At 37.7% G+C, this 10,198-nt stretch overlaps 1 protein-coding gene across 1 annotated transcript; it reads left to right on the forward strand.

The window, feature by feature from the left end:
• The first annotated feature begins 1,061 nt into the window (after positions 1–1,061).
• LOC140790561 (NADH dehydrogenase [ubiquinone] flavoprotein 1, mitochondrial) lies at positions 1,062–9,806 on the forward strand. The gene is made up of 2 exons (XM_073140687.1): positions 1,062–1,371; positions 8,081–9,806. Exons 1-2 carry the CDS (start codon positions 1,231–1,233, stop codon positions 9,542–9,544), a joined length of 1,605 nt encoding a protein of 534 aa, XP_072996788.1. The 5' UTR covers positions 1,062–1,230; the 3' UTR covers positions 9,545–9,806.
• Positions 9,807–10,198: the final 392 nt, after the last annotated feature.

A 10,198-nucleotide genomic window follows, 5' to 3' on the forward strand; every position in this document is an offset into this window, starting at 1 on the left:
TCGAAGCCATCATCTACCGTCTACCTAGCAACTCCACTATCGCTGACGCTTCCACCATCCATCTTGCTGCTGTCCTCTCCTCGGCTTTCTGTGACTCTGTCGTTTACACAGAACGCTTGGAGCCATGGATCATGCCCTGGTCCGCTTCTCGAACCTCCACGCCACCGTTGTATGCACCAGCTACGGAGGTCTCACTTGCCCAGCTTCCACACCATTGTCGCCATGGATCTTTCTTGCCATAGTCTCAGCCCTCCAGTGTAGCCATTAGTATCATCGTTGTCCTGGTCTATAAATTTCATCTATGCTTTGAGAAAATAGTTTCTTAGTTTTGCGGATGAATTCAACAGAGTTATCACTTTCACCCCCTCATTGTTTTTTCTTTCTTTTGCTGTTTCGTTTCTTGGTGCTGTTCTTATTTTCACTGGAAAGTAATTTTGTTATGATTGCTAGATTCCGTCATTGGTGAGCCTGTATTCTTATCTTGCTCCTTTATTAAGAGCTTAGTCTTTCAAGACTCATGCTGCTATATCTGTAGTGCAGCTGTAGTTGGCCAAGAGGAAGACTTGATTCTAGAGCATTGCTCTATCTCTTCTTTTCTTATTGTGTTTGAGTACTTGTTCTTGATACTTAGATACTTTGCTTTTATTGTAGTTCGGTTTGTAATTTAGTCAAGTGGTTTGTTTTTAGAGTTCTTATCCTATTTACCTTTTCTTTCCTTGTATCAAGTTGTAATCATTTGATTGAAACTAATAATATAAATCGGTCTACGGACTTTCCTTAAAAGGAAGAAAAATAGATTGTAAGGAAAAATTATAAATTTTATACTAAAAAATTGAAATTTTTTTTAATAAGTTTGTAGTCACTGTTCTTTTCTCTCGCCATCTTCTCCTGTTACCAAATATCCAGTGGCTAAAAACTTGTTGAATTCTTTTTTTTTTTAAATGTGATGCAAAATTTGTAGAATAGTCGAATCTGACAGTGCATTGTCCAGTAAAATTCCAAAAAATCAGTTTGATGTCATCCCCAACTTCTCATAAACCGAAAGTCGGTGAAGAAATTTTACCACCCAAATATGGTTGCCGACTAGTTTCGCACGTCTAAGCGCACGTGCGGAGTTCTCCTGGTTCCTATCCTACCCACGCCTGCATCCCTCGTTTCCATTTCCCATCTCAAATCTCCGCCTCGATAAAGGAAGGAAGAGTGTAGATTCGAAGCATTCGGTGCTCTCCAATGGCGGTGGGAAGAGCTTTACTCAAGAACCTAAGGTCGTCCGTTAGATCACCGTCCCCGGCGTCGTCGACGCTCTCCTCCGGCCGCTTCTTCTCCTCGGACGAGGCCGCGATCTCTGGCGAGAAGTCCGATCTCTTTGCGGTACATGAACTCCCTGAGATCTCTGATCACATCTAAGTTTCTTTAGGGCCTTTCGTTGGAGTTAGGATCCAATGTTTTCTTGCGGGCATTGATTTGTTTATAGTATCAGAAATTAGGGCATTTTTTATCCATGAGAAAAAGACGGATTTTTTTTCTTCTTTCTTGTTCATCGTTATATTCAATTAGTAGCGTGTAATTGTAAGCTGAGAAAGCTCTGAAATAATTAATGGATTCTTACAGGCAGCTATATAGATAGGATAAACTGATAGGGCGACTATTTATGGTCAGATGGTGAGCTTGGTTGCAATTTAGGATTTGCAATCACCGGAAGGAATCTTAAAAAGTAGATTTTTATGCAAGAATAATCTAAAAGAAGGAATATTTTGATTTAATCTCTAGTGATTTGTGTAATTAAAGAACAGGGCATGACTTGATTTGTTGAGTAAAACATTCCAACCTGAATATTTGAGTCCGGGGAAATAATCTCTCCTCTCGTGACATGGATAAAGCTGACCAGATCTTGCTCTCATGGACCCAGATTGGCATAATAACGTCATCTTCAATTGAAATTGAAAACAATATTGAAACAAAACTAATGTCAAGTGAAGCATATTAGTTTGATTTAGCGTCTACTAATCTAGGACAATATTTTGTGATATTGCATAAATAGCAGCATGCTATGCTATATGGATAATGTTTCCATTTCCCTATCAATGTTTCTTAGTGCTTTTAGGATGTAGGGACGCAAACTTCAACTCCATTTTCCTTCTTGTATTCTGATTCTTCAAGGTCATCTTGACATGTTTCCATCATTGTTTGTCTTCTTCAAATTGAAGAATGCAAGTAGATCATGGAAAATCTCATTCCTTTGTCTCTTTTAATGGGTCAAGTAAATCATTTCAATAGTGACTTTAAAGGTTGATGTGTGTCCTTAGTGTTGAAAATATTACTGCATGAGCAAGATTTCTTTTTATCTGGCTTATGGTTTATCATATGTAATGTGGAGATTTGTTGTGAAAACTGACTATTAGAATAACTATCTCGTCATAGTTATGCAAATTGTTGTACATCCCTGCCTATGAATACTTGATTTGTGAATTATAGAATTATACATTAGAATATAGCAGTAAACCAGACTTTGATATTTAACAAAGTGTGTGTCCTTTATAGGATGCTCAGATTTCCATTCCCATGTATATTTGGATGAATATATGTAGTTATGTAGTAACACTAAAAGCATCACACTTTCCATTCGTCTTCTCTTTTTCCCTTTCAAAAGAAAAGGTGCATGCGGGTACTAAAACTTTTCTAACTTAAATTATTTTCAAGAAAAGTTGTCATAGGTAATAGATATAAAAGCATTTTTTCTTCTCATTGAAATGCATGTTTATCTGGACTTAATTTAAGGACATCTTTGTTTTTGCCAGAATTTTCTCAATTTGAGTTTGTAGGGTCTAATTTATCATAATTTTGTTCTTGTCCTTTTTTGAGTGTCATTTGTTCTTGGTCTTCTAAATTTCTTATTCTTGGGTTTCAGATCCCATTTAATTTTGAAGTTGACTATTGCAATATTATGCATAATGCTAAGAAATTTCTACAAAAAATTTCCAAGTCACATGAGATTAAAAAGGACTGAAGAAGTATCAACCCCAAGGTTGATACCTAGTAAGGCTAATCAGGTACTAAGTAGTTTTGAGATTGACTACCAGAAGATAAGTATAAAATGACATTAAATAAAGGATGGTCAGTATAAGTGTTTAGTCAAGCTACCGGGACAGTGAATGTCTGAAACACATTAATGCAACTTAAGGCACTGTTTTCCGTCCTATTGATGTCCTTATAGAAAAACTGAGGAGCCAATGTGAACCAAATTGAGTCGAATTGATCCAATTGGATATTAATACTACGCAGTTGAACTCAAAATTACCCCTGTTGGGTCAATTACGCATTGATTCCTACACCATGTTAGCTCTTATAAATTTGCATTTTTTAAAACTTTTTTCCTCTATATGTTTAGCTCTTATAAATGAGCGATTTAAGTTACCTCAATTATTCTTTTACAGTAGTGTCACTTATCCATCTTTACATTCTTATCTTGGTGGGCATTTAACTTTGCATATGTTGTTGCTAGTTGTCATTTTTATGATTTATAAATCATGGCATGTCTGATGTCTTATCACCTAAGATTCTCGTTTCTTTTGTCTTCTTCTTTTTCTTAACGGTATATGGCAATCAATGTGACACATTAGAGGTTATTCTCCTTCTAATTATTAAGGTTCTAAAACTCGATATTAGGATCAGGATTGGCCATCTAAAAAAAGGATACGTATTGGCCGTATCAGTCGCCTGTATCGGATCAGATTATTTTTTTAATCATATAAATTCTAAATATTATTTAAAAATATGGGGAAATTTTTTAAAAATTTAGAAAAATTATAAGAAAATAATGATATTTATATATGAAGTCTAAAAACTAAAAATTATATTAATTTATTCAAAACTTTGATGAATACCGAGTTGGTTCTCCTTTCTATTTTCCCTTCTCTCTTTTCCTCATTTTCTCTATTATTGCCAATGCAAATTTATTTTTTTCTAATTTTCTTTCCTTTCTTCTCTCTACCTTCTCTCTCTTTTATTGCCTCAAGGCAAATTTTATTTTATTTTATTTCTTTTCTCTCCCTCCTCTTTCTCTCTCTTTATCTTTCAATCTCTCTTCCTCCCTCTCTTACTGTCGCAAGTTTTTTTTTATGATTTTTTTTTTTTCATTTCTTCTCTCTCAATCTCTTCCTCTTTCTCACTCTCTCTTGTCTCTCTATCTCACTCTTTGTTACTACAACAGATTTTCTATTGTAGTAATAGAGATTGAAGGGGAGAGAGAGAGAGAGAGAGAGAGAGAGAGAGAGAGAGAGAGAGAGAGAGAGAGAGAGAGAGAGAGAGAGAGAGAGATTGGAGAAAAGAAAGAGAGGAAGAAGGGAGGAGATGCTAGAGGGACAGTAGAAAGAAATGAGAGAGATAGGGCACCGGTGAGAGAAAAAATGAAAAAGAATTAGAGAGAGAAGAGAGATGGAGTGAGAGAGAGAGAGAGAGAGCCCGTCTCCGGTGGGATCGCCCGATACGGCCGATCCGACTGATGCTTGGCCAAAACCAGTCACTATGGATCGGGATCAGCCAAAACTTGGAACCATGCTAATTATTTTTCTTTAGATGAGAAATTCCCATGTTAATCTTCCTATCTTGCTGAAATATAGATTTAAGTTGACTGGAGTTTTTTCTTGGTGGTTCTCTTTTCATGCCTCGATTTACTAAAGTTGCACTCCATCTACTTATGTCTAGAACTACTTATCATGAAACAATAGATTAAGGTTTTTCTCTGTACTCTTAATTGGATGCCCATCTATAATTAGAACAGTTCCATTGTCAAATAATATACATCGTTAAGTCTCATTGTGAAAAATCTTTAGTTAATTTATTCTTAACTGAAGCAATCAAGCTCTTACTGAATATTTTAACTAATTTTTGAGATCAATTATTGCCTTTCTCTATGGGCCGACAAATTACTATAATTTGATATGGATGTTTGCAGACATCTGAGGTATAGTTAGATAAGCAATGATTCTTTTTGCTAGTGCCTTTAGTGAGTCCACTCTCTATAGGGTGCAAATTAGCCTACCCACTTTTGTACTTCTTTGTGCAATATCATATTTATTCTAGTATTGTTGAATATTCTTAAGATATATCTCCTACCTATGATTCCTGCAGAGAAATTGTGCTTATCTCCTAGTTTTCATGTCTACCAACTTCTTATTTCCCTTTTCAAAGTGCTCTTATTTTCCAAGTCAATGAGCAATCTCTTTGAACTTAAATTTTTGCTTGCACTGATTGATAATGGAATCTGAGCTGATAGTACCATTAAATTTAAATACCCGAAGTAGTGTTTCACACTCTTTGCATTGTTTCATTCATTTAGTCTGTGGAGATGAAACTTGTTACAAAGTTTGCATCTTAATATTGCAATACCTGTAGAGATTCCTTTTCATAGTTCTATTTACAGAACTTTCGTTCTGATTATGAAGCTACCAATGCAACTATTGATATAGAACAGTAGTAGATGAAAAGAGATCTCAAAGCAGGCATTGATATCATCTAGCTTGGTGACATATTTTTCAAAGGACTCTTGAATGAATTTTTGCATGTTTTCCATAGCATTGGGCTCCATATTAGATTGAGATTGAGAGTTAGATACTGCCCAACCGTTATGTAGGTTCATGCAAAAGAGTTTTAACTAATGACAATGTAGAGGGACAATGCAGATGAGTGCAATAATATGACGAGATAATAGCAAATCTCAAATAGTCATTAACTAAATAATTTACAGGCCAATTTGCATAGACATGCTAAGGAATTTCGTGTTGGAGATTTTATCATGGTTCATGTTATACTCGAGTGGTTTCCATTAGGAGCCACATGGAAATTGCAAGCCTATAGTGCTGGACCTTTTTAGATGTTGAAATGTGCAGGACTTAATGCTTATGTTATAGATATTCGCTCTATGTATAACATTAGTTTCACTTTTAATGTTAAAGATTTAGGAACTTATAAACCTCATATGACCATCCCTGATGATTCTTATGATACACCTACTTTCACCTATTAGATATGCGTGCTTTTAATCCTGCCACCTCTTTTTTTTCCATCCACACGAAAAGAAAATATAGATGGTATTTTGGATGATAGGTAGCATCTAACTCTGATGGAGGAGTTCACTGACTTCTAGTTCAATGGAGAGACTGTCCAGAGTCTGGTAGCATGTGGATTACATGTGAAGAGCTTTAGCAAATCGATTTGAACCTGTGGGGAGTTCTACCAGAGCTGCCCTTAACCCTATTCGACAGGGTCGAGTTTCTTCTACCTTGGGCGAATTGGTGCGGACACTACTTTTAGACACGTGTACTCGCACAGACACAAGAGGGCAACCTATCCAATGACACTTTGGTTGTGTGATGAGTTGTGAGGGAGGGACTTTAATGTTGAGGGGAGTTTAGTCTTTTATTCTTTTACCTACAACAAAGAGAAAGATTGATCTCCCTTTTGGTGATTAAATATTGAATAACAAATGGACAACTCACCTCACTTTTGATAGCCGTTGAGTCTCGCTTTGAAGTTCTGTGGTGATATTAGATTCTTTTTGTTCCTCAACAACGATGATGCTCTCGTGCTATTCTGAACTCGTCGTACTCATTGTGTGTTGGATTTCATAATGTTCCGGCATTCATAGTGCGATTGGTCAAGCAAAGAATAAATGGAGAGCAACGTAAAATCTGAGAGGCAGAACATTGATATACTAGGATCTTAGGCTCTGATACTAAAAATGATATAGAGCAATGGTAGATGAAAAGAGTAACAAAGGACTAACCCGTGAAATCCATTAGCAATGTATTGGAATCCACAAACGAAAGAGAAGAAGTTTTCAAAATCTCAAAATGTTCACTATTCCAAATGATAAGATAACAAACCTTTATATAGGCAAATCTTAAGAGGACAAAAGACTAAAATTCCCATAACAAGAAAAAAGAGTAATCCTCTCAACATCAAACACTCTCTCTCACAACTCATCTTCCAGCAAAAGTGTCACTAGATGGGCTACCCTCCTACGTCTACATGAGTACATGTGTCTGAAAGCAGTTTACTAGTGGGGTGTTGGAATCTACAAATGAAAGAGATTAGAAGATATCAAAATCTCAATGTTCATTTATTTCAAATGATAACATAACAAGATTTTATATAGGCAAACCCTGATAATAGACTAAAATACCCATAGAAAAAGGACTAAAATCTGCTCAACATCAAAGTCTTTCCCCCGTGACTAATCACCCAACCAAAGTGTTGATAGGTTGCCCTTCTGTGCCTACGTGAGTACATGTGTCTAATAGTACTGTTCGCACAAAATATTGCTTTCACTTTTCTTTGGCTCGTTTAGAGAGTCTTTGGGAGTCCTGTAATCTGATCACTTGCTATATTTTGTTGATCTTTCTTTGTAAATTCTTATGTCTTCCTTTCTTACCTGGTTTTCCAACCTCCATTTGTGCCATGTTGGTAGTTGGGGGTAAAAGTTGCAATATGTCCTCATTTGAGTTCTCTTTTTTTAGTGAAAGGGATGAACCACATACCTTGTCTCATTTACTCTTAGGAAGATTTCACAATTCACAATTTTATTCCTTTTGTACTTCCACTCGGCCTCTAGATACCTGAAATGGTCATAAGGGTTGTAATGAAGCTTCTAGAATTTACAGATATAATGGAATCAGATCAATGTATTCCCTAGTATAATTTTTCTGTACTTCTTGAAACAGAATGTGTTCTTTTATCAAACTGGAACTTGAATTTGAGATATCTAATGTGTAGTCAAGAGGTGGAAAGAAGTTACTAGATGTTGCAGTTATGTTTCTTTTAGCTGTATCTATGTTCAGCTCCTAATATGTCAATTTATCACATTGAGTTCCAGTCTGTTTTGCTAGCCTCTTGTTTACTCAGCAGTCCTAGTATATCGGCTGTTCTAAATTTTTTTCTGCTAGAAGTTGCTTTTCTAACTTCTTTTGTTATTCTTGTACTCTGCGATAGTATTCTATTCTGCAAGGTAGTTCTAAATTTTTAAATGGTTGAAATATGTTTAAACAGCACTTCCTCAATTAATGTGTGTTTTACTTTATAGGGGCATCTCAAGGGCCTTATTCCTTCACCGAGGGCAAGGCTGGTCCATCATTTCAACAATGTGAAGTTCTCTTCTGCTTGCAGATCATTTAGCACCCAGGCTGCAACAACTGCAAACACTCCACAGCCACCTCCACCACCTCCGCCGCCAGAGAAAACCCACTTTGGTGGTCTTAAAGACGAAGACCGCATTTTTACCAACTTGTATGGCATACATGACCCTTTCCTTAAAGGTGCAATGAAGAGGGGTGATTGGTATAGAACCAAAGATTTGGTTCTTAAGGGCTCAGACTGGATTGTGAATGAAATGAAGAAATCAGGTCTTCGAGGACGTGGAGGAGCTGGTTTTCCATCTGGCCTCAAATGGTCTTTCATGCCGAAGGTTTCGGATGGACGCCCTTCTTATCTTGTTGTGAATGCTGATGAGAGTGAACCGGGTACTTGCAAAGATAGAGAAATTATGCGCCATGACCCACACAAACTTCTTGAAGGGTGCTTGATTGCAGGAGTCGGTATGAGAGCAACAGCTGCATATATTTATATAAGAGGGGAATATGTGAATGAGCGGCTAGCCCTTGAGAAGGCCAGAAAAGAAGCATATGCGGCAGGACTGTTGGGAAAGAATGCTTGTGGATCAGGCTATGACTTTGATGTGCATATTCACTTCGGTGCTGGTGCTTACATCTGTGGTGAAGAAACAGCTCTGTTGGAGAGCCTTGAAGGCAAGCAGGGAAAGCCAAGACTTAAGCCTCCTTTCCCCGCAAATGCTGGACTCTATGGCTGTCCCACAACTGTCACAAATGTTGAAACTGTTGCTGTATCTCCTACAATTCTTAGGCGAGGACCAGAATGGTTTGCAAGCTTTGGCAGGAAGAACAACTCAGGAACGAAGCTTTTCTGCATATCTGGTCATGTGAACAAACCTTGCACTGTGGAAGAGGAGATGAGCATACCATTGAAGGAGTTACTAGAGAGGCACTGTGGAGGTGTCAGAGGGGGATGGGATAACCTCCTTGCAGTTATACCTGGGGGTTCATCTGTCCCTCTCCTGCCAAAGCACATATGTGATGACGTTTTGATGGATTACGATGCACTTAAGGCCGTTCAATCCGGATTGGGTACTGCAGCAGTGATCGTGATGGACAAGTCCACTGATGTTGTTGATGCAATCGCAAGGCTGTCATACTTCTACAAGCATGAGAGTTGTGGGCAGTGCACGCCTTGCAGGGAGGGAACAGGATGGCTTTGGATGATAATGGAGAGGTTGAAGGTGGGTAATGCGAAGCTGGAGGAGATTGATATGCTCCAGGAGGTCACAAAGCAGATCGAAGGGCACACGATATGTGCCTTAGGGGACGCTGCTGCCTGGCCAGTGCAGGGGCTGATCAGGCATTTTAGGCCGGAACTAGAGAGGAGAATCCGGGAACGAGCTGAAAAGGAACTGCTGGAGGCTGCAGCTGCTTGAAACCTTCGGTTACCTTCCATGGTATTTTATCCTAATTTTAATTTCTTTTTTGTGTATGGAAATAATGAAAACTGATAGAGACCAATTCTCTATGAGAGATACAGTTCTTGTGATTTGTCTCTGTTCACATGAATGCTTTATTTACTTTTACTCGGATGAGAGAGATGCAGTTCATAAGCTTTTAGAACTAGTAACAGAGACGTGCTTTCTTCATATGGGTGTTTTGTCTAATATATTTACACGTGTATGTGTACTACCTCAATATTGCTTCAGTGAAGTGTGAAGCGTGAAGCGTGAGATTATTAGACTTATTTCTACCTGTTGTGGAGCTACAGGGTAATAATTAATTCGGAACACAAATTAGGGTAGCCGATCTCATTATTTGTCTTCCTTGCGGGCGCAAGGTTATATGGAAAATTGATTGAATCGGTTTGGCTACTTGCAACAAAGATTACATACCGCTTTCTTTCGGAAGATTGATTCTGCCAAGTATAAGATACATTCAAAATCCTGAATCCTGTGCGAGAAGAATGGTCGAAAACTACTCTCGAGTCTTTGGGTTCATATGATCAATCTGGAATTGGCTGCACAAGTAGGGATAGCCTAGAAAGGATGTCCATTGGTATTATTGTGTTACAAAATATTGGATTGGCA

Source organism: Typha latifolia, chromosome 6 (genome assembly GCF_019914945.1).
Source record: "Typha latifolia isolate L0001 chromosome 6, TyphaL0001v2, whole genome shotgun sequence".
In the NCBI taxonomy this organism is placed as follows: domain Eukaryota; kingdom Viridiplantae; phylum Streptophyta; class Magnoliopsida; order Poales; family Typhaceae; genus Typha; species Typha latifolia.